Source organism: Varanus komodoensis, unplaced genomic scaffold, assembly GCF_004798865.1.
Source record: "Varanus komodoensis strain SLA01 unplaced genomic scaffold, ASM479886v1 scaffold44_3, whole genome shotgun sequence".
Taxonomy (NCBI): Eukaryota; Metazoa; Chordata; class Lepidosauria; order Squamata; family Varanidae; genus Varanus; species Varanus komodoensis.
The window spans coordinates 1,857,591-1,881,804 of record NW_025336010.1 but is presented as its reverse complement, the minus strand read 5'-3'; the positions used below and the strand labels follow the sequence as shown (position 1 = coordinate 1,881,804).

General features: G+C 47.0%; 1 protein-coding gene across 2 annotated transcripts; it reads right to left on the bottom strand.

The window, feature by feature from the left end:
• Positions 1–8,139: 8,139 nt before the first annotated feature.
• COQ5 (coenzyme Q5, methyltransferase) lies at positions 8,140–22,128 on the bottom strand. 2 transcript variants are annotated; one of them, XM_044444240.1, is made up of 8 exons: positions 21,944–22,128; positions 14,092–14,241; positions 13,340–13,567; positions 12,977–13,024; positions 11,685–11,791; positions 11,043–11,131; positions 8,936–9,047; positions 8,140–8,720 (listed from the first exon to the last, which is right to left on the bottom strand). In XM_044444240.1, the coding sequence occupies exons 1-8, from the start codon at positions 22,110–22,112 to the stop codon at positions 8,619–8,621; spliced, it is 1,005 nt and encodes a 334-aa protein (XP_044300175.1). In that variant the 5' UTR covers positions 22,113–22,128; the 3' UTR covers positions 8,140–8,618. The 2 variants fall into 2 exon arrangements, with proteins under 2 accessions (XP_044300175.1, XP_044300176.1); XM_044444241.1 differs by lacking the exon at positions 12,977–13,024.
• Between the last annotated feature and the right edge of the window lie 2,086 nt (positions 22,129–24,214).

Here is a 24,214-nt window from a genome sequence, read left to right as displayed (position 1 = left end):
TCTGTAGAACTTCTGTACTAGAAGACTGTATCTTCTCATGACATCTGCAGAACCCAGGAGAACCCTTCCAGGAGAATCCAAGGGAATCAATGCCCTAGGGAAGTTGTGTAGCTCCCCCTGCAGGAAACCTGTGAGGAAATATCACAAGTGGTGTTACACTACTGTCTTGAATTTCTGTGTGACTGTTTACTTTCTACCAAGGGAAATGGAGAATTTATAATATACAGTCCTAGCCTGGTATATCTATTTTTAAAAGCCAAATACTAGATTTTCCTAATTAAAGATAAATGGTATGTCTGTCCACCGGTATGCTTTCGTTACCAATGGTGCATGCTCAGGATGACAACCCCCTGCTATGCTAGGGCTCATGACATGAGAGTATTCTAGGAACTGGCCAGAGCACCAGCTAGAGAGGTGGCTGTACTTCCATGGGTGAGCCTTGCTTCTTGCATACTGGATGTCTAGGAAGTGGACATCCCGCGGAAAAGCCCTTCCATGCCCTTCTAGCTTTGGGTTCAGAGTCTGTCTTCTATAATAATAAAAACCAGAAGTTTCAGCATATACTTGTGTTAACTTGTGCCAACTTGTGCCAAAGATATAGTAATTCTTTGTCGTGGCCTCTGTGCATCACACATATGGGTGCTGCGCCTGCGCAGCGCCTTTGGCCGGAAGATTGAAAGCTAACAGTTTTTGGTGGGAAGCTCCGCTCCCCTCCCCCATGGGCTATAAAGAGCGGAGCGTCCGCCATTTGTTCAGTCTTTGCGACCGCCGTTCGCTGTGCCTCGTGCCGCTTTCGACTTTCACTTTGGCTATTTTTGGTTCTCGCCTTATAGATTGCCCTTAAACTACTTTCCCCTTACTTCGCTTCCCATTCTGTGTAGTTTTCTCTCATTTCTTCTTCGATCTAAAAAAAAAAAAACCCAAAAATATATACTTACCCTCTGCACTATCTCTCTTTTCTTCCCTTTTCTGCGATGGCGCAGCGGGCGGCTTTCCACAAATGTGCTGACTGCGGGTCAAAAACGGCACCTACTGATCCGCATGACCTATGCCTCCTCTGCCTTGGGGAGGGGCATAGGATGGATAAGTGTGTTCATTGCCTAGCCTTCTCTAAGCAGGCTAGGAAGAACCGCAAAAACCGGCTTCGGAGGCTCCTTTGGGATAGGGCTCTGATGCAATCAGACCCACTCATCTCTATCCCAAAACCGAGCTCCGCTTCTGTGGCTCCACCCTCACGCCCTTCGGATGAAGGTGCGTCCGCCTCGCTGGCCCCCTCTGCCTCACCAAAAAAGAGGCATGAGAAGCGCAAACATGCCGAAGACAAGCCGGCAGGCCATAAGAAGGCCAGAAAGGAAAAGGCCTCTAAGCCTCCAAAGAAGGCTAAGTCTACGGATCGTTCCCAAAATCGGGACTCGGAGCCGACGGGCCCTTCGGTACCGGTGGCGGTTACGATACCGACCCCGCCCGAACTGATCCTTCAAGAGGCTATGCAGGTCACCCCTCAGGGGTCCCCCCAACATGCGCTCGACCTCCCACCAGCACCCCTTCCAACTCTACGGGGGTCTATCTCGGATGGGGAAATTCAGGACTCCCCTCCCAGAGCGAGGTCACCGACACCGATGCCCGCGGTGACATTGGAGACAGAAGCTGGCCTGTCCCCACCAGGGAATCGGAGGAGCCGCTCGGTAGAGCAACACCCGGAGAGTTGGCGTCGTCCCTACTGCCAACCCTGGGGAGACCCGCTCTCTGTGGGATACTACCCTGCTCCCAGAGCGCGATCCTCACCTCCGCCCCGTGACCAACCATGGTCTGTGGATTCGAGGAGGGTACTGCCTCGATCCCCACAAAGCAGAAGCAGCCGCTCCTTATCACCGGCGGAGTCATCATCTTCTGCCCCGCCATACTATGGTGCTGCTTCGGATGACTCTGATGTAGACTCAACCTCCCCGGACGTCGTGGTGACATCCCAGGATCCTGCGTCACCCGATGAGTCACACGTCTCCTTCGCGGGGCTGATGTCGAGGCTTGTCCAGTCCCTGGACATCGACACTGCCCAGCGCCCGGGACCGTCGACGGATAAGTTTTACGACGTCGTCCGCGGGGAGCAATCGACCTCCATCGTTCTGCCACTTATAACTACCCTGCGGCAGGCGATGACGCAGCCCTGGGACCTACCTTCACATCCTCAACCAAAGTCCAGGAGATATGAATCTATGTACAGGGTCAGGGAAGAAGACATCCCCTTCCTGTTAAAGCACCCGAAACCAAACTCAGCGGTTGTCGAATCCTCGCAAGGCAGGGAGGCGAGGGGACATACGGCACCGAGAGATAAGGAGGGCCGGAAAATAGATTCCCTGGCCAGGCGGGTCTATGCTGCCTCGGGCTTAGGACTTCGCATTTCTAACTACGAGGCGACATTGGCGCGATATCAATATTTTATTATGCAGCGCCTCCACAACGTCGCCTCCACCCTCCCAAATCACCAGGGTGACCTTGCGAAGGTCCTGATCAAAGAAGCCATGCAGGTCGCAGTGCAGCAGTTGTCCACAGCACATCACCACGTGGACACTGACTCCCGGGCCTTGGTCAGTGCCGTTTCCCTCCGGAGACACGCATGGCTTCAGAGTTGTAATTTCCCAGAGGAAACGAAGCGGTGAATAGAAGAGATGCCTTTTGATGGTTTGGGAGTCTTCCATTCACGTACCGACCATAAACTCAAGAAACTACACGAGTCAAGAATGACGGCGTGCAGGATGGAGATCCAGTCACATAGCAGACGTAAGTGGTCCTGGAATCGGCCATCCTACAGGCAGACATACCAACAGAGACAGCTGCCGCAACTCCGCCAGCAACAGCAGCAGCAGTGTCATCGCCCTCAGCCCCAGCAGCGCTTCCAACAGGGCTGCCGTCGTTTCGACGATCGGAGACAGCGCTGACAGGACTGGCGAACCACTCCTCACGCTCCTTTAATACCCACCCCCCTCTCATCTGGGGACCGGCTCCAAAGCCGACTCCCCATTTGGGAATCCATCATATCTGACCGGTGGGTATTATCCATCGTTCAACACGGCTATCGAATAGAATTCGACATCGTTCCCCCATCGAGTCCGATCCGGGTTACTTCATGTTCGCCGGTACTTCTCAACGAAATACAGCAACTTCTCCGAAAAGGAGCAATTCGCCAAGTATCCCCATCTGACGGACTCCACGGGTTCTATTCTAGATACTTTACGGTCCCCAAGCGGGACGGTGGTCTACGTCCGATTTTGGATTTATGGGACTTGAATAAGTTTATTATACTGAGAAAGTTTCATATGACCACCCTTCAAAACATTTTGCCGTTGTTAAGGAGAGGGGATTGGTTCGCCTCACTGGACCTGAAGGACGCCTACTTTCATATTTCAATTCATCCAACTTACAGGCATTTCCTTCGTTTTGCTGTTGAAAACCAACTTTATGAGTTTAAAGTTTTACCTTTCGGAGTAGCTACGGCTCCAAGAACTTTTACTAAATGCGTGGCTCCTGTCTGTGCCTTCCTACGCCTTCAGGGTATACAAATTTACCCGTACCTCGATGACTGGCTGTTGGTTTCGCAGTCCAGAGAAGGATTCTTGGATGCCATCCATTCAACATGTACCTTACTAGATAGTCTGGGCCTCCATATTAATACAGAGAAATCTTCTCTTCTCCCGACACAGATGCTCACCTTCATTGGAGCCCACTTGGATTCGATGTTGGAGAAAGCCTTCCTTCCTCGGGACAGACAGCAGACCCTCGCTCACCATATTCATCGAATCCGTCGACAGGGAACGGTTACGGCGAGATCCATCCAGAGGGTCCTGGGACATATGGCCTCCTCAGTTGCCGTAGTTCCACATGCCAGACTTCGGCTTCGCCCCTTACAACTATTGTTCAACAAGGTGTATCATCCTCAAAGGGACCCACAATCGAAACTGATTCGGATCCCGTCTTCCATGCTCCACTCCCTGTCCTGGTGGCTGAAGCCGACCAATCTAGTGATGGGAGTCCCCTTCCAGGCGCGACCTCCTACGATAACTCTCGGCACCGACGCATCTCTCCTAGGATGGAGAGCGATATGCTCTGGCCTGTCTACCCAGGGTACGTGGACTCGTCTAGAATCCACGAATCATATCAACTTCCTAGAGCTATTGGCAGTCTTCAAGGCCCTTCGTTCTTTCGAAGACCTCCTTCATTATCAGATCGTTCAGATAACTTCGGACAATATAGCGACCATTTTTTATCTGAACAAACAGGGAGGGACGAAGTCACCGACCTTAGCCAGGCTTTCTATGAGAATTTGGGACCGGTGCATTCGGAGACACATCACTCTGATGGCCGTTCATCTGGCTGGCACAGACAATGTGCACGAGGATCTTCTCAGCAGGCACATCTTCACTTCTCACGAGTGGGAACTGGACCCTCGCATGCGCAACCATCTGTTCAGGCGCTGGGGATTTCCCGATGTGGACTTATTCGCTACCCAACAGAACAGGGTGTGCGAGGCTTACTGCTCGAGAGCGGGAATCGGACACGCATCCTTAGGGGACGCATTCATGATCCCTTGGAACAATATGAACTTCTACGCCTTCCCTCCGATCCCTCTTTTGATGAAGTTCGTAGCAAAGATTGTGAGTGACCGTGCATCGGGGATACTAGTTGCCCCCTGGTGGCCATGCCAAGTGTGGTTTGCGAAACTGCTCGACATCTCCCGAGGGGAGTTTCTTCATCTTCCGACACTTCTGTATCTTATAACACAAATGGACGGAACACTTTGTCACCCGGACTTGCTTTCATTGAATCTGACAGCATGGCGGATTTGATGATTGACCTTCCATTGGGGCCGGCGACGGATTCGAGAGCCTCGAATCCTACAGCTTCTATTAATTCATCGGTATCAACGATCACTTCGACCGCTTCGGCCCCGATTCTCGAATCCAACCGTGCGGGTGCTTCTCACTGCCACAATCTCTCTGTACCATCCGGTTTGAGACAGACCCCGTCGAATTCGAATCCAACGCTCTTGCACCCTGAGATTCAGCATATTATCGACGCTGCTCTAAAGCCGTCCACAAGAAAGTCATATACAGCTAAATGGAAGCGGTTTTCTGCCTTCGCTGAGTCTCATTCGTTCTCCCCACTTGTCTCATCAATTGAACAAATTCTTCAGTTCCTTCTGGAGTTGCATCACTCCGGACTGAAGCCGTCTTCTATTAAAGTGTATACGGCCGCAATAGCCTACTACCATGGCTTAGTCGACGGATCACCCCCGTTTTCTCATCCTATTCTCAAGAGATTTTTGAAAGGACTGTATAACCTTAATCCATCGATTAGACCGGTTATGCCCACGTGGAGCCTTTCTGTAGTTCTACAGGCCCTTATGAGGGCCCCCTTTGAACCTTTGGCGACTGTGGATCTCCGATTAGTTTCGTGGAAGACGGCATTCCTTGTAGCTGTCACGTCAGCCCGGAGAGCTAGTGAGCTTTGTGCCCTCCGCATCGACCCTCCTTATCTAAACTTCCACAGAGAAAAGGTCGTTTGACGTCTCGACCCATCTTTCTTGCCCAAAGTCTCTACACCTTTCCATTCAGGACAAGCCATTGTACTGCCTGCCTTTTTTTCCATCGCCGTCGAATCCCTTGGAAAGATCTTTGCACTCCCTCGACGTTCGGCGTTGTTTAGCCTTTTATCGATCGCGAATGGGGTCTATTCGGCTATCCAATAAACTGTTCATTAAATATTCGGCTAGAGATCAGGGCGACCCAGTCACTCCTCAAAGACTCTCTAAGTGGATAGTCCACACTATTACCTTGTGCTATCAGTTAGCTAAGCTCGAACTGCCTACAGTTCCCCGAGGCCATTCCACTAGAGCTGTTGCTACGTCTTCTGCATTCGCATCCGGAGTTCCGATCGATGACGTCTGCCGAGCCGCTACTTGGGCGAACCCTTGCACCTTCGCCAGGCACTACCGTCTCGATGTTCGGGCTCGACGGGACTGCTCTTTCGGTAGAGCTGTACTCTCCTCCGTCCTACAATGAGGACACCTTCCCTCCTCCTTTGATGGTAAGCTTGTTAATCTACCCATATGTGTGATGCACAGAGGCCACGATGAAGAAAAGCAGGTTGCTTACCTGTAACTGATGTTCGAGTGGCCATCTATGCAGTCACACAACCCACCCGCCGGCCCCGCTCGGTGTCGGTGAGTGGACTCATTCATCGGTACCGAAAGTGTCCCATTTTTTCTTGGTACCGATCCCTTTTTCCTATCTCATACTGAGAATTTTTCCACAAGGGGGCGTACGTTCGGTCGTCAAAGACTGAACAAATGGCGGACGCTCCGCTCTTTATAGCCCATGGGGGAGGGGAGCGGAGCTTCCCGCCAAAAACCGTTAGCTTTCAATCTTCCGGCCAAAGGCGCTGCGCAGGCGCAGCACCCACATGTGTGACTGCACAGATGGCCACTCGAAGAACATCAGTTACAGGTAAGCAACCTGCTTTTATGGAGCAGCCAACTGTGATAATCGTAAGAAGAGCAACTGTCCTTTGCAGAACCACAGGCTGGAGACACAGTAAAGGCTGTGAAGAACAGATGCTTGACTCCAGTGAACAGGATCCATTAGACAGGGTTCAGGTGATACGGCACTACATAGCAGTGAGAACCCAGCCTCTAAGCTTCCATCACTAGTTTCATGTGACAGCTTCTCCATGTACTGCCATCCAGGTATGCAATATTTTATAATCCTACAAGAATTATGAATCTAAGAAAAGGACAGTCATTACCATCTGGAGTGAATTAAAGTGGCAGCCTTTTTTTTTTTAAAAAAAGCCTTTAACTCTAACATAATTAATAGCAATAAAGGCTATCCAGTAATGAGTCTATTAAATTGTGTAAAAAGAGATTCCAGAATATGCAATTGTTGCTGTACACCTGAAATGTTTTGCCTAATCTTAATTGAACCCCAAGAGAGCTCAGAATGACCGTAATAGATTCCTAATGTATTGAGAAGCTGGAAAATGTGCAAAACATTTCAAAATTGGTGTGAAACAAAATCTTGGCTTTTACATTATAAAGTACTATATAGAGGCCCTGCTGTGTCTTATGCTTACTTTATATCAAAATTTGCCCCATTCAGCCTGCTATCTTAGATCACTGCTTGTTCTTACCTCTGGTGTAAAACAATATTCCCTGCTCAGTTCCTTCCAAAAAATATGGTATCTTCTCCCATCTTGAAGGTATCTTACCCTTATTCAGGCCTGTGACTGAAATTCTATACCATTAACTCTATACTTCTATATAGTATAGAAATTCTATACTACAATGGTTATACCATTATAACCACTTATAAAAATTAAGCAAACTCTGCATTCTTTTGTACAGCACTGAAGTTACTCCTGCAATAAATGGAAGTACCGCCACCCCTTTTGAGATTTCAGCAGGCCTCACCTATTTCATGGGAAACAGTCCTGCACTCTGTACTATATTCTGTGCACTTTCTGCACTACTGAAGAATCCATCAACTTGTCCTATAATATTTGCAATATTTAAAATATTTGCAATATTTTAGGTTCTATTTGTTTGCTTTTTCAGAAAATTGAAAGGGTGGAACTAGATAATTTGGCAATCAATGCATCTTCCTCTCCAAATGCAATTCAGCAAGGAGCTGAACCTGTACAGGAGCAGGATATATGGCTTACCCTCCCTTTGATCCCAGCTGTGACCCTGAAAAATCTGGAAAAATATAGGAGAAAAACAGAAAAAAAATACAGGAAAAATCTGCCTGGTTGAGGAAAGCTAAGCACTGCTGTACAAGAGATGCCTTCTGGCTCCCAACCACTTCATTCCATTTGGAACAGGCTTTTATAAGGTTATAATATCATCCATGACAGTCAGATCTGCACATACAGAGGCAGCATGCATTTGAATAGTGTATGATGAGAAGGCACACAATGGGTGGATTTAAGATCTTCCCAGAAATGTTGGGCAGCCAACTCCTGGACACAAGATTCTGATTCTTTGATTTCAGCAAGTCAGTAAGAATGATTCTTAGGCACCACAGCAGAGAAATAATATGTATGCAAGGCTCTATAGCCTCCCATACTCCAAAAGAACAAGATTAAATATTTGAAAATCTAAATATTATTTTTAATAAATACACCAAAGAACTTCATCAGCTAACTGTTGTTGACAGATTGGCTCAAAGTGGGTTAAGCAAGTGGGTTTGTCTTTTGTCTCCTTTGCTACATGTTGTTATTCAAATGGTTGAAACACAGGAATGGAGTCTTACAGTGTGAATGTTCTCTTGTGCACTTCATAGAAACACATCAAATATAAAAGTAAATCACTGATATTAAATCCCGTTTCTAAGTGGTTAATGTAGTCCAGTGAGAACAGCTGCTTCAAGTAGAGACACTTGTCAAATGATTTCCAAAAACAACATTTGCCTTTTTTGAAACTTGAAATTTAGATTCTTCCAAGGGATCAATCCATTTCCTATGTCTGTTTTGGTGACATGGTGCCAAGTATGCTGGAAAGACCAAGCATTTGAATTCTACCATTAGAAAATTCCGTCCTCATTTTTTTTTAAAGACAAAGATGAAGGTCAGAGCTTGAAGCCAGAATGGATGGCGACAATGCCTGAACCCAGGTTTTGATAGTCCACCTTCAGAAAGCCTGCATCTTCAATCATCTCCTTGAATGTCTCCTGAAAAGCAGCAACAGTGATATTGGTGTTAAATGATAAGGCTCTTGCATGATTTCTGAATTATTTCCCATAAACCAAGATGACACCCGAAGATTTCATTATACACAGCAATCTTGTGCATTTTTCCTCAGAAGTATGTAAGCCAAATAAAGTTGTGCTAGTTTCCAGCTAATTAAGCACAGGTTTGAAGCTTTAATGTACAGAGGGCATTTTACCTGAGTAGGAAAGTTCCTGATGCTTTCCACGAGATACTGGTAGGCCTTCCAGTCACCAGCAATAACCTCACCCAGAACAGGGATAACCTGGAAGCTATACAGATCATAGAGACTGAAAGCAAAAATGGCAGGTTAATACAAGTCTAACTATTATTTGAGGAATGTCTAATTTTCTAACAATGCCTTCCACCTAGGTTTGTATGATAGGGTGACAAGACAAGCCTTACGAATCAATTAAAAGAGGACTGTAGTGTCACTAGTCCATGGTGTGTTCTCTCAGTATCCAGCAGGCTTTCTAAATCCACTGGGAGAGGAAGCAGGGCCAAAAACCTGGATTGATTCCTCCAGTTCAACCCTGTTTTGTGATAGAAAGCAGGGCCTAGGCAGACCTTCACAAAAGAATGCACTTTTCTAGCTCTTTTCTAGTAGGATCCCCTCTCCTTTACCACTCTGTGCTGACATGTCCCAGACAAAGTAAGACTCTTTTAACATGAGAGGGAACTTTGCCATTATCCTACTTGATGTATTATCCCCAAGGTCAGACCCACAACAGTAACAGTGCAACAACTGGCAACTAGTAGTAGATGAAACTGCAAAGCTTGCTGGTGCTTGTCCAAACTCCTTTCCCTCCCTCCACAGGAATGCACCTTCTGCCTGTCTCTCAAGATGGGCAGCCATTGCCAAAACACACAAACTTTCTTCAGAGAAGTAAACAGAAACATGGAAACACAGAAACTGAGCGAGTCAGAAGGGGTCTCCTGGGCCATCTAGTCTGACCCTTGGCTCCAGCTGGCTCCATTCGCTTGACTTCCAGTAACCTATCCCAGGACTTTCCCCAGTCTGGCCTTCAGTTGACCAAAGTTGGCCCTCTTGAAGTCCCAGCATCTAGTACTTGACCTGCTGCACGTCCCCAGTCCCCTGATCTCAAAGCAAAGGATGGAGTGATCACTTGCATCCAGAGCTCCCCTAATCTGCACCCCAACCTTCAGCTCCTCCTCGTCGGGCAAGACCAAGTCAAGGATGCCCCCCCCATCACCTCTCGGACCCTCTGCATGAAAAACCCTCCCTCTATAGCTGCTAGGAAGCGACGTGACCTGGCTGTCACTACTGAGTGAGTCTCCCAACTAATATCTGGGAGACTGAAATCTCCCATAATTACTGTGTCTCTCCCCCGAGATATCCTTAGAATCCGGCCTGTCAGGGCATCATCCAGGGTCTCAAGGTGACCTGGAGGGCAATAACATACCCCCACTGTCAGGTCTCTTTCCCTGTGGAAACTCCTTCGTTTCACCTAGACTGCCTCTACCGGATCCCCTTCTGCGCAGCATTCTATCTCACTGCATCAAATGAGTGACCCCTTCCTCCTAATCCCATGGGGTACATCAATTGGTGCAGATCTGAACACTTCTTAAGGAAAATTCCTAATCCAGTGTCTGCAACTGGATATACAAGAGTGAACAAAGACCATACCCGATAGCTAGTCCACTGCAAATCACTCAAGTGGGATCAGGTACCTGCTCTTCCGGTTCCTGCTTCCTTGGCACTGTTCCCATGGCCATGCGGATCCCAGCGCCACCGCTCTTCGTAAGGCCACATGGTCTGGACAAGAGGGCTAGCAGCAGTGCCCCTTCTGGTAAGGCAGTGCTCCTATCATTGTTGGCCAGCTCAATGCACCTCTGTTCAGTAAGCCCACTTGCTAAACACCCACACGAGATGCACTTAAGTCTTAGACCATCAAAAAGACAGTTCACTTGATTGTTACGGTAGTTCTTTTGAATGGTTATCTGTACAATCACACGATACACTCTCATGTCCATCTTCCTGTCATTTATCCACCTGCGCTGGTGGTCCACAGAACTGAGCAGGAAAGACAGAAGCCACACACTTGGGCAGTGACCATGGGATGGGACTTCTATCTTAAGCTTTCTCAAGTCTAGCAGGTACCAAACAAAACTTTGCAGAAATGCGTAACTCCCATCTGTGAATGCACAGACAATCACTTGAAGAAGTTCAGTTGTAGGTAAGCAATGCATCTGTCACAGATTGTTATATTGCCTGAATGCTATTTAGTAATGGGGCTGAAAAAAGTGCAAAACCCTTATACAACCTGGAAATAAGTGAGTTGTTGACTTGACTAAATTCTAGGCAGAGAAAGCGTCCTCCTGGTTTCAGAACTCGAAAAGCCTCCTGAAGTGCCTGAAACATGACAAAAGTGAAGTGGGAAACAGTAAGCTTATTGCAGTGCTTCTCTTGGTTTAATTCTGAGCCCAGAATGCGGTTTTTGGGGGACAAATTGTGTTAAGGTTAATCAACCCGCCAAGTATCAGTAAGACTTTGCAATCATGAAGAGCACCCCCCCCCCCAAATAGAGTAGCTTCCTTCAAAGGGCAACATCAGATACTGAAGCAAAGTGGGTACAAGTGCGTCAATCTGAGTATTGCATTTGCCCATCCACGTTTGTCAGGCTACTCCCACCTGGTGTCTTAATGTAAGAAACATTTTAGGAGGACCACATAAAGTGCATAAAAGAAGTCATGGTACAGTAACAGCCCCTCCATAAACAGCTGCAGTTCAGGACAAAGAGCTGAAAAGCCAGCACTCTTTACTCCACACCTCTGCAGCTCCAAGAGACATCAGACCTACCGTTGGAAACAACATGTTGCACTACTACTTGGTCTGAGCCATCAAGGTAAACTGTTTAGAGAAGAGTAAAATTTAGCATGATCAAACCAATGGTGCTCCTGCTCACCTGGTCAATATGAGTGACATTTCGAATACCAAACGCAATTGTGTAAATGTCAAAGCTGTCATCATTAAAGGGAAGCTCTTCAGCATTTCCAAGCACCCAGGACAGTCCTTTGAAAAACACAGACGTAACAGGCCAGTGTCACACCCCAAACTACATTCAGAAAGACTGCTTATGCACATACAACATCCACCCTCATTTTGGGACTGCATGTACACACAGCCATGTTCAGAGTACAAAAGGCAACAATCCTCTCCACCGCAGCATGAGGCCATGCGCAGGAAGAGTGAGGTTTGAAAAGCCTCCATCGAGCTCCAACATCCACAGCCACAGAGCATAACTTGCCATTGCTAATGACGGGCATAACTGCATATGCACAGTGCTGGTGCTGGGGATGTCAAAAGGGATGTCTGACCTTTATCCTCCCCTGAATTTCTAGCTTGCAAGCCATTCGGCATTCTACAGCATTTACTCACGGTCAGTTATTTGATTTCTGTGGGTGTGGCTTGAACACCATGTCGCAAACCCTGCCAAAGTCCCTCTTCCCTCGGCTGTCACCACCACCAGCCATTTCAACAGGCGGCACTGAGGGAGACGAGAGCAACAGGAGGGCCATACTGCTAACCCTGCTGAAAGAATGCTTTCCTCTTCCTCCCCTATTCTTTTTTCCTTGCATATTGTAAACAGGAACTATCTTGTTTAACTGATTACACGTATGGCCCTCCAGGAGACTTTCTGCTGAGCACAAATAAATAAAATCAGATGGAATTAAATCTATCTTTTCCTTTTTTTCAAATTTGCATGTGCTTCCCGATCTTACCCATGCTTACTCTGAAATCGCCCTGAATTCTATGGAATTTATTCTAAAGTAATTATTTGCAAGATTACAGTGTTACTAGCTCATGTACAAGACTGGCTTTGCCTGCCTGCCTGCCTGCCTGCCTGCCTATCTATAGCTTTATAGATCATCCCATTACTGGCATCTCAGGACGATAGTGAAAAGAGAGCCTTTTCTGTGCTGTTTATTTGTTCCAGCAAAATATTTATATTATATCTCTACACTGACCAACAGCCAAAGGGTCTCTGGGTGGTTTACAAAATCAAAGATACAATAGTTAATATAAAACAGTCATTATAAAATCACAATAATACAATTAGTATAAAGGACAATAAAAGAATGATCCAGCCACCACAGCTGTGGATGAATCAATCTAGAGCCACAGTAGTAAAATACAGTAAACATGGAAATAGAAGTCTAACTATGAAAATATTGGGAAAATAAAAAGGTTTTTCACCTGGTGCCGTACAGAACAAAGGGTGAGCAGCTGATGACTGTCCTGGTACTGCAGAAGGAATGGGAAGGTAATCCTAGGGCTACAATCATCAGCCTAAGGAACAACAGGCTTATTCATGAAAGAACTCCAGCAAGCAAAATGGCCTGGCACTTGAACCCCATTCCAGCTTGCTCTGGCCTCAAAAAACGGATCTCGCCCCTTCCCTCTCAGCTCCCCCTTTCTTGCACATCTCACTTATTAAGGCCATGGCAGGGCCTGCCCCTCTTATTGGTTGACACAAGCTGCTTTGGCAGACAAGATTTGTCTCAAGAGCAGAATGAAGCACAGTACATAATAAGCAAGGGTGAGGCAACAGTCCATTACCTTCATCAGAGTAGCCCAGTTGTTGTGATTTCTGCTTCCCAATCTTCAGCATCTCTTTGTTAATGTCACAGACCACTACGTGGGACCCCCCTAGAGACCCATGCTCCTCTTCCTGGTAAAGGCTGGTGATCTCCTGCCACGATAAATTCTGATGGGATCTCAGTTTCTGTCGGACCTGATACTCCCACCGGGAACGAACATAATCGATAAACCGAAAGGCGATATCACCTGCATTTGTTTTAAAAGAAAGGTTCACAACTTGCAGTTTTTCTGGAGTTAAATGCTGAAATAAATGCACATTTAATTCGCATTAATGACGTGAGGTGACTTCCTCTGTACTTGCACCCTCGTTGTGGAAGGCCTTCCCTAGAAAGGTCCACCTGGCACCTGGCTGTGACCCTTTGTATTTTCCAAGGCTTTTTCATCCTTCAGCTTTATAAGCTGTGTTCATGTAATGGAGATCATTGCACTACAGCTAGCTTATATTCTATTTTTCCTTTGGTTTCATTCTGCTTAAAACTGAATGTTTTTAATATCATGTTTTATTAGGTCACTGTATTTCAGATTTTTTTGTGAACCACACAAATAACTTTGACTATTGAATGGTATAGGAATGTAGTAAAAAATCAAACAAATAATAAAAATAAAATATTTGTATTTGACTGAGGGCTAAGAGTGATGTTGCCTCAGCCTGTACATATCAGACTTAGAAACAAAGCCCCCCAATATGCCTATAAATGACACAAACATACCAGTCCCTCCAGCAGCATCAAGCAGCTGGGTTCCAGGGTAAGGGTTCATTTGGCGCAACAGGATATCCTTCCAAACACGATGGATTCCCAGACTCATTGAATCATTCATTAGATCATACTTCTTCGCCACATTTTCAAATATTTTGTAAACTGAAATTGATTTTAAAAACATGGACATACGTCAGACTCCGAGATCAGCTAATGTGTGCTGCTGGTATCTATTTTCCTTGATCTTGCTGTATTTCACAACAATTTACCTTTTGCAGGCACCCAAACGACAAAAAAGGTGGCTAAGGAGATTATCTGTCCTAACCAGCTTCTGTTTGTCAGCCCAATGTTTTCTGGCTTACAAATGTTTTATGCCTGCTCTCCCATGACCTTCATGTCAAGATACATTACAGTGCATTCAACTCCTCTTAATCCCTGTTCTTTATCTCCCACCCTTTAGCTACCCTTCCCTCCAAATCTTCTTCCCCCTTGGGCACGTCCTGTTTGCGCCATCACCACAGCATGAAGAAGTCACATGATGGCTTATTTAAGCCATGGTGCATGCTGGGCACCAATTGTCTAATTACTCATTTGAACATGACCTGCTGTATTGTGGGTTAAAGACTGTTTTTCCCTCAAGAAAGCCATGATGTTCAGGTTCAGATGACACAGGCTGCACCATGGTGGGTAATTAGGGAGATGGTACCCTGGATACATACAACTTAAATGAACCATCATTCAAAAAGAACCTGGACAGCCATCAGAGTGGGATGGTGTAAGGTGGTGTCCTGCAACAGCAGCGGGTTGGACCCCATGAGCTTCATGGCCCCTTCCAACTCGACTATTCTATAATTCTATGATAGCTTGTTTAACCCACAGGAACTGTGTGATGAATCAACACTAGAAGAAGGTAACCTTCTACTGAGGGTTATAAAACAGTAGCTGGTAAGCCATACAGAATCACACATTATTATTTATGAAAAGCATTTATAAATCAGCTTACACTTGAAATTGGGATATTTTGCCTCAACATGGGTTTCTTTACACTTGCTTACACTGAACTGATTTGTCATTTTAACATCTATTCTCCCAGTTCAAGGAGATCTTTTAGAGATCCTTTTCTGATCCCTTTCTATTTAACCATCATAAATAATTAGATGTCTTTAGCACACTTAGTGCTTCATTGTTGCACCAGTGAAGTGAACCAAGAAATAATGTTAAATAGATAAGTCAACTGCAATACTATCAGTAAAACATCAGTTTATACTGCCCATCAAATCTGGTAGGCATGGAGCCAAGCTGATCTCCCTTGGAAGAAATTCAAAGGTGGCACGCTGCTACACAAAGGACCCAGTTTGCACTACGAAGACAACTGCCGTCCTGAATTTGCATGATTTGATTGAGACCATGAAATGTCACTTTTCCACAAAGGTTTTGCTTCTTAGTTGTTAGGTTTGTTTACATAAGAGATGTGAACTAAGTGCAAGGTAACTGCCATTTGCACATATTCTCCGAATCCCCTTCCTCCTTTGTTTGCCTCCCTCACTGCCATACTTTAAGCTCTGACAGGCAATGACAAAATATTTCCTTATTTTAAAAAATTCTACACCATCTATTGTTTTCACAGAAAATCTCAAGATGGTTTACAATAAAAACAAAAAACAATTTACAGCACTTGATTAAAATAGGATTTTATTAGATATATATTAAATTCAACAATTAAAATACTAGTTAAATAAAAAAGATTTTGGTCTGGCGCTGGAAGGAATAAAGAGTTGGCAAACGACAAACCTCTCTGGGAGGCATATTCCAGCTGAGGTGCCATTCTCCTTGCAACAGCCCCCCCCCCCCTTCAAGTAGGGCTCTTGGAGAAGACCAGGCCCTAAACTGCCTAGGGCTTTATATGTCATTGTCGACACCTTAAATCAGACCTGGTCTTCAGTTGATAGCCAGTGGAGATGGTGCATGGCTGGTGTTATATGGTCATGCCTGCCAGTCTGTGTCAGTAGCCTGGTTGCTCTATTTTCTATCAGTTGAAGAATCCAGATCATCTTTAAATGCAGGCCCATGTAAAGCTCATTGCAATAATCCACAGGGGAGGTCACTGTTGGCAGGCACTGTCTTTCCAGGTAAGGATGCAGCTGATGGAACAGCTTCAGCTTCAGCTGGTAGAAAGCACTCCTCACCACAAAAAGCTCTGAATTGAGGAGTACTTCCAAGCTATGTACCCTGTCCCTTGGGGGAAGTGCAACCCCATCCAGAACAGGGCAAGTGTCACTTACCCGAATTGACAATCTGCCTACCAGTAACACTTCTGTCTTAACAGGACTGAGCCCCAACTTGGTCTTCATTCAGCCCACCATACCGTCCAGACTGTTAACAACAGTCATGGCCTCACCTGGCTTAGAGGAGAATGGGAGGTAGAGTTGGGTGTCATCAGTGTACTGGTGACTCCCCAGCACAAACCTCCAGATGACCTTTCCCAGCAGTTTCATGTAGATGTTGAACAGCAAGGGGGATCCGCTTGAACCCTGTGACAATCCAGGACACAGCTGCCATGGGGCCAAGGCACTATCTCTCAGCAACACCATCTGGAAAGGTCAGGCAGGACCAGAACCTGCAGGGTCGTGCCTCTGACTCCCAGCCTGGCCAACCTATCCAGAAGGATGCCATGGCTGATGATACTAAAAGCCAATGAGAGGTCCAGGAGAACTAACAGGGTTGCACTACCCCTTTCCTCTCCCAGAAAAGGTAATCCCACAGGGCAACCAAGGCAGTTTCAGTTCCAAAATCAGGTCGGTTTCCTCCAAGAGTGCTTGGAGCTGCATGGCCACCACCAGCCAGAACCCTTGCCTAAAAAAGGGATGTTAACTACAGCCATCAAGGGACAGGGGACCAGATCCTCCTTCAGAGAAGCACTGATGACGTCCTATACCAGTGATGGCGAACCTTTTAGAGGCCGAGTGCCCAAACTGCAACTCAGAGCACACTTATTTATCGCAAAGTTCCAACACTGCAATAAAACCTGAATTTACTGACCACCAGCACAAGGGGGCAACATTCCACTGATCACCAGCTTTTGGCCGGCCCTGGAAAAGGCAACTGAGTGTATTTCCTACCTTCTGCTAAAATCACAGTCCAAGGAAATCCCTGGCAGCTCACTGACTGAGGTCGTTGCTTGGTGCCCTTAACCTTTCTGAATATGCACATGGCTGCTGGGCCAATCGCAGGCCGGCAGAGAGGGCTCTGCGTGCCCCTTTGGGCACGTGTGCCATGCGTTTGCCATCACTGTCCTAGACCCAGGAACTCATCCCTTCTCTGGCTTCAGAAAACAGCCAGGAGGGGCAAGGATCGAGAATATGAGTGATGGAATGAACTTGTCCAAGCATTTTGCCCACATCTAAGGCCTCAACAACTGAAACTCATCCAACAAGATTGGGTAAGACACCTAGGACCAGCATGAAATGTGGAGTCCAACTCACAGCAGATCTGAGCAATACTACCCTCAAAGTATTGAGCTAATTCATCACAATGGGCCACCAAGCGTTCAACAGAATCTTACTTTGGCCCAGACTGAAAAAGCTCTGCTGGACGACACTGTGAGGATGCGATGCTGGCAGAGAAGAAGCTCTTCCTCACCATCTTTACCACCACAAAGTAGGCTCAATAATGAGCTCTAACTTGAGTTCAATCAGATTTGGCATGAATTTTTCTCTGCCTGCTCTCTATCAATCTCCCAAACTGCATTATTGCTCACATCTCAGAAGTGTACCATGGGACTGTCCAAGCTCTACCAGGAGGGAGAGGGCATTCACATGTGATTATGTCAACCACAGGTCATTTCTATATTTCATAGAACAACCTGGGCTTCAATGGAAGCACTGGTCATATCAGCAGGAAACTCCTCCAGAGCTCCAAAACATGTCATTTACTGGGTAAAATAAAACTGTTGCTAACCAAAGCTATGCAATTTGAGCACTACATAAATGATGGTGATGATTACTCATAGAAGGCCCATGAAGTTTAATGGTGGAAAGGAAGGATGGGCTGAAGAGGAGGCTCTAGCTCTCAACCTTCTGCATTCTATCTCAACCATTTTTACCCCAGAATTCCTGTCTCTCCTCTCTGGAAATACTCTGTTTGCTTTCTTCTCTGCCACCCTTCTGACACCATAATTGGTGTACATGACATATTAAACCACCTAATAACTTAGCATATTGTCCTAACTGACCTTACAATCCCAGGTGACTTAGCATTTTGTCCAAACCCAACATGACCTTTTGCCCAGCTGCTGGGCTTCAAGTGCAATCAAACCCAGATTAGGTTTAAGCTCAGGGTGGCCAAAATTGCTACAGAGCTACTTGGCCAGAGCATGAACTAAGGCATGCTACTCTGGGCAAACAGCTTTGGGGGAGCACTGATGACAACCTCCTCCAAAGGCCCAAGCAGCACTTGCAGACAGATGTCAGAGGCTCCTTGTGCTGCCGTGGCTGCCAGGCAAAAGGGCTAGCAGCCATGGCATTGTGTGAGGAGCTGCTGCTCTACAGCAGGCTGAGCAAAGGCTGGCTTGGTTCCCCATCTGGCACTGCTGCAGCCATCGGCTAGCGGAAGTGGTGGCGACATCAGCAAGCTATGTTCTGATGGCCTCCTCTGGAGAGCCAGTGTGGTGCAGCGGTGAAGAGCATGGGACTGGGACTCAGGCGATCCGGGTTCGAGTCCCCGCTCGGCCATGGAGCCCACTGGGTGACTTTGGGCCAGTCACAGACTCTCAGCCCAACCTACCTCACAGGGTTGTTGCTGTGGGGATAAGATGGAGGAGGAGAGATGATGTAAGCTGCCTTGAGCCCTTTGTAGGAAAAAGGCAGGATATAAATCGCAATATAAATAAATAAATAAATAAATAAAGAAAGAAAGAAATGTGCCTCCCTACCCTTCACACCCAGTGCTGCTGCCAATCCTAGAAGAAAGCAGCTGCAGCCCCACCTGCCATTCTAGCCCCCATACCCATGGTGAGCCCTCCGCCCTTGGAGTGTGGCAGACACTGCTATAGCCTATTCATGAGTAGGTTGAATAATGGCTGCTCCCATATTGACAAGTGATGGCAAGAGGGGCTAGCACTGCTCCTCTGGGATCCTGAGCACTCATGGAAGGACTGAGGAGAAGCTGTCCTGCCCCAGTGTGCCCCCATGTGAATTCAGGCACATCGGGGGAGGGGGTGTCAAAGGCTGCGCAGTGTGACTTGTCATGTCATGCAAGCCTTACCTCCATTATTGTTATTAGATGCCATCAAGTCATCTTCAACTTACAGTGACCCTAAGTATGACAGAGTCCCTTGGGCTGCAAGACGATCAAAACATTCAGTCCTAGAGGAGATCAACCCTGACTGCTCTTTGGAAGGCCAGACACTGAAGATGAAACTCAAATACTTTGGCCACATAATGAGAAGGAAGGACTCACTGGAAAAGAGTCCAATGCTGGGAACAATTGATGGCAAAAGAAGAAGGGGATGGCAGAGAATGAGGTGGCTAGATGGAGTTTCTCAAGCAGTCAGCGTGAGCTTAAGTGGACTCCAGGGGATGGTGGAGGACAGGAAGGCCTGGAGGAATGTTGTCCATGGGGTCGCGATGGGTCGGACATGACTTTGAGACTAGCGACAAAGTATGACAGCTCTCCAAAATGCTCTATCCATGATATTCATGTTCAGATCCTGCAAATTCAAGGTGGTAGCTTCCTTCACAGAGTCAATCCATCTTATATTTTGTCTTCCATTTCTTCTTCTACCTTCCCTAGCATATTGGTGTTTTCCAGAGAGTTTTGCCTTCTCATGATGTGCCCAAGGTATGAGAACCTCAGTTTTGTTATTTTGCTTCTGGTGATAAAAGGATTATTTCACTTAGAAACCAAAGCCAAGATCATACGCACTACATATATAGCTGTGAAAGCTGGACAATGACGAAAGCTGACAAGAAGAAAATCGATGCATTCGAAACATGATGCCAGAGGAGAAGAAAGCTGACAGAAAGAGGAAAAAGTGGGTCCTAGACGATCAGAGCAAGGAGTGAAAACTGGTAGAAGATAATGTACATGAATAATTTAAGATTTGCACAATATACTGTATTACTGGGAAGAAAGCAGTAACTCAACCTTGACCCTGATGAAAGTGAGAGTGAGAGAAGAAAGTGCAAAAGCAAAATTGCAGCAGATTAAGAAAACAAAAATCATGACTACAGAAAAATTATATAACTTTAATGACAACAATGAACTATGAAAGGTTTTTTGTACCTTGTCTCAATCATCAATTCAAAGGGAGACTACAGCCAGGAAATTAGGAGACTGAGATGTGGAAGGGCAGCAATGAAGAACGTAGAAAAAAACAATCAAATATAAGGATGTTGCACTGGAGAGCAAGGCCAAGATCATCCATACCATTTTATTCCCAATCATTATTCACTGTGATGAAAGCTAGACAGTAAAGAAATCAGGAAGAAAAACCATGCATTTGAAAAGATTCTCCAGGAATTGCGGGGAAAGTCTTATGAGAAGAGACTGAAAGAACTGGGTATGTTTAGACTTGAGAAGAGAAGACAGCAGATAGGACAGGACTCTACAAGGACATCAAAGAGCTGTCACACAGAGGAAGGACAGGATCTCATCTTAATAATCCCAGAGTACAGGACATGAATAATGAGCTCAAGTTACAGGAAGCCAGATTACAGCTGGATATCATGAAAAATTCCCTGTCAGAGCAGTACTGCAATGGAACCAATTACCCGAGGAGGTTGTGGGCTCTCTCATGCTAGAAGCTCTCAAGATGCAGCCGAACAGCCATCTGGGAGGGCTGGTTTAACTTAGAGACCTCCCCTGAGCAGGCTGTTGGACCCAGTGGCCCTCTTGGTCCTTCTAACTCTACTATATTCTATGATTCTATGAAATATGGTGCTGGAGGAAAGCTTTGTGAATATCCTGGCCCAAAACTGAAGCTTCAGGCATATTGTGAGAGGAGAAGACAATCATGCTAAGGAATAGAATTGACTCCACAAAGGAAGTCACAGCTTTGAGTTTATAAGAACTGAGCAGGGCTGTGAAGGACAGGCCATTTTGGAGAACATTCATTCATAGGGTCAGCATAAGCCAGAGCTGACTTGACAGGATGTAACAACAACAGAACCTTAGTTCTGCACCAGGCAGATCAAGTAGTGGAGCTGAACAAAACAGAAGTGTGGTGGGCCAGAGCATAGGTTGGCCTCAGGGTGGGTTTATGTACGCAAAGCAATTAAACTGTGCACTTATCAAGCTATGCAAAAAAAAAGCTGACCTTCTCCATATTAAGTATGGCTTAACACCCTGTGATTTTATTCCTCCCCTTGGCAATCTGGAGGGGAGATTAAAGATCAGGAGGGGAAGGGGAGACAACAGGCTGGTGACAACCAAAAAGTCCAAGGCTCCCCACACCCGCGAGCAAAGCACGACTCCTATCTGAAACCCAGGAGAGCTGCAGCCCGCTCAGAGAAAGATGAAGCAAGGGCCGGAGCCTCCTCTTCAGTCATGCCTTCGTTTCCACCCTCGCCTTCCACCGGTGTGTCTGTCTCAATGTAAGGCCACTTGCCGCGTTCCTGAATCCTAACCCTGACCCCTGGGCTCTGCGCGTAGAACACCAACTTCTTCATGGCGCACATTTACAACAAGACGGAACGGCCAAGTTAACTCTACCACTTCAGGCTGTACGGGAGAGGAGCAAAGGAACGGGGACACAGAGGGCTCGAACCCAGGCCCAGATTTATTGAAACTAGGATCCCCACTCTTCCTGCGGCTGTGGCGCGCCTCAGGCCTTATCCGTGCCCAAGGCTCCGGTAACACCGCCTACCCTTCGCTCCTTTCTCCGCTTCCGACACCGTTTGGAACCCGAAGTGCGTCTTTCCGCCAGCGCTCGAACAACTCGCTCCTCTGCACAGGCCGCGCAAGCGGAGCAGCGGCCGTTGCCCCCGGCAACCGACCCCGGCCCGGCAGGAGGCAGCCAGCACGGAGGCCGCCATCTTGCTCGGCGTCGCCGCGGCCCGAGCTCGCCACGCCCCCCGCAGCCCCGCCCCTTCCGAAGCGGGGGAGGAGCGCGCGCGCGGCCGCGGGTCTGCCTCACCCGCCGCCGCCGCCGCCGAGAGCGTTCCCCGCGCGGGAGCGGCTGGGAGCCCCTTCCGGGGATGTCGCGTGCATGGCTCGGTCCCGTGCCCTTTCTTGGGAGCAGCCTCTGTGGCATTTCTCGGTGGTTCAGGGCTGGCCGAAGACATTTTGCCGCTTGAGGCCCAAGACAGGGTGATGCCCTCCTCATCCGCCGTGGAGTCTGACAAAGGTGGTAGCTGACGGTTGAACCGTGGCCGGCACCCCCGCCTCACCGGAGGGCAGCAGGTTAGCGCAGGCAGCAATGGGAAAGGGCCCTCGCCTCCATGCTCTGCTTCCGAAGGCACCTGGTTTGGCACTATCGGAAACAGCACAACTCTCTTTCCGGCCTGTAAATGGACGCTGTTCGAGCATTGTTGTCGGTGAACTGGACAAATGGCGTCAGTCTTCCCAGCTGTTTGTGAATAAGTGAGTTGCTGAGATCAGCCTGACTAGAGAAGACCGCAAGAAGTTATTTTCTCAGGCTTGAAAATCACTACAAGTATGTTTGCGTACGTCTGATTCATAGGATTTGTTTCTAAAATAATAAATAAAAATAATGTTAAAATAAACCAAAAAGGAAATCTGCTGGAAGGATTAGTTGCTTTCCGGGCTGGGGCAGTAACTTAAAAACATTCCAGAAAAACATCTACTTCTGCTTCACTGACTATGCCAGAGCCTTTGATTGTGTGGATCACAACAAATTGCGGCAGGAGATGGGAGTACCAGACCATCTTATTTGTCTCTTGAGAAACCTGTATGTGGGTGAGAACTGGACATGGAACCACTGATTGGTTCAAAATTGAGAAAGGGGTTTGGCAAGGCTGCATACTGTCGCCCAGCAGAGCACATCATGAGAAAGGCAGGGCTAGATGAATCACCAGTTGGAATTAAGATTGCAGGGAGAAATATCAATAACCTCAGATATGCAGATGACACCATCTAATGGCAGAAAGTGAAGAGGAACTAAAGAGCCTCTTGATGCGGGTGGAGGAGAGCGCAAAAGTTGGCTTGAAACTCAACATTAAGAAAACTAAGATCGTGGCATCCGGTCCTATCACTCCCTGGAAAATAGATGGGGAAAAAATGGAGGTAGTGACAGATTTTATTTTCCTGGGCTCCAAAATCACCACAGACGGGGATTGCAGCCAAGAAATTAAAAGACGTTTGCTCCTTAGGAGGAAAGCTATGGCAAATCTAGATAGCATACTAAAAAGCAGAGATATCACCCTGCCAACAAAAGTGCGTATAGTCAAGGCTATGGTTTTCCCAGCTGCAGCATATGGCTGTGAAAGCTGGACCATAAGGAAGGCTCAGCGCCGAAGGATTGAGGCCTTTGAATTGTGGTGCTGGAGGAGACTCCTCAAGTCCCTTGGACTGCAAGGCGATCAAACTGGTCAGTCCTAGAGGAGATCAACCCTGACTGCTCTTTAGAAGGCCAGATCCTGAAGATGAAACTCAGATACTTTGGCCATCTCATGAGAAGGAAGGAGTCACTGGAGAAGAGCCAACAATAGATGGCAAAAGAAGAAGGGGACGGCAGAGGATGAGGTGGCTGGATGGAGTCACTGAAGGAGTCGCGTGAGCTTAAGTGGACTCCAGGGGATGGTGGGGGATAGGAGAGCCTGGAGGAATGTTGTCCATGGAGTCCGTATGGGGTGGATGCGACTTCGCAACTAGCATAGCATAGGATACACAGAAAGGTGTAACCACTGCTTAATTATGTATGTAATAATGGTAGTAGCTAAAGTTAGGACATGAATAAGACATTCGGTATTTCTAATTATGCTAGGTATATGAGAACTTAGAACCAATAGTTGTTTGGGAGTAAACCAAAATCAGCTGGATTTACATGTTAACATTCATAAGATTAAGCTACAACAAACACAAAGCACAGCAGGCACACTTCTAAGAAATGATCATCCTACCAACTTCTGGAGGCGTTACAAAATGTACCGAGTTACTTAGCTATGATGCACGGAAA

Bases quoted from the DNA above. Each gene is read 5' to 3' on its own strand.
- COQ5 (XM_044444240.1), bottom strand. From the start codon at position 22,112: ATGGCGGCCTCCGTGCTGGCTGCCTCCTGCCGGGCCGGGGTCGGTTGC. The intron at 13,025-13,339 runs GTAATGGACTGT...TTCCTTCTGCAG, and splicing joins ACTGGGCTACTCTGATGAAG to TACCAGGACAGTCATCAGCT. The intron at 8,721-8,935 runs GTAAAATGCCCT...GCTGCTTTTCAG, and splicing joins TCAGGAACTTTCCTACTCAG to GAGACATTCAAGGAGATGAT.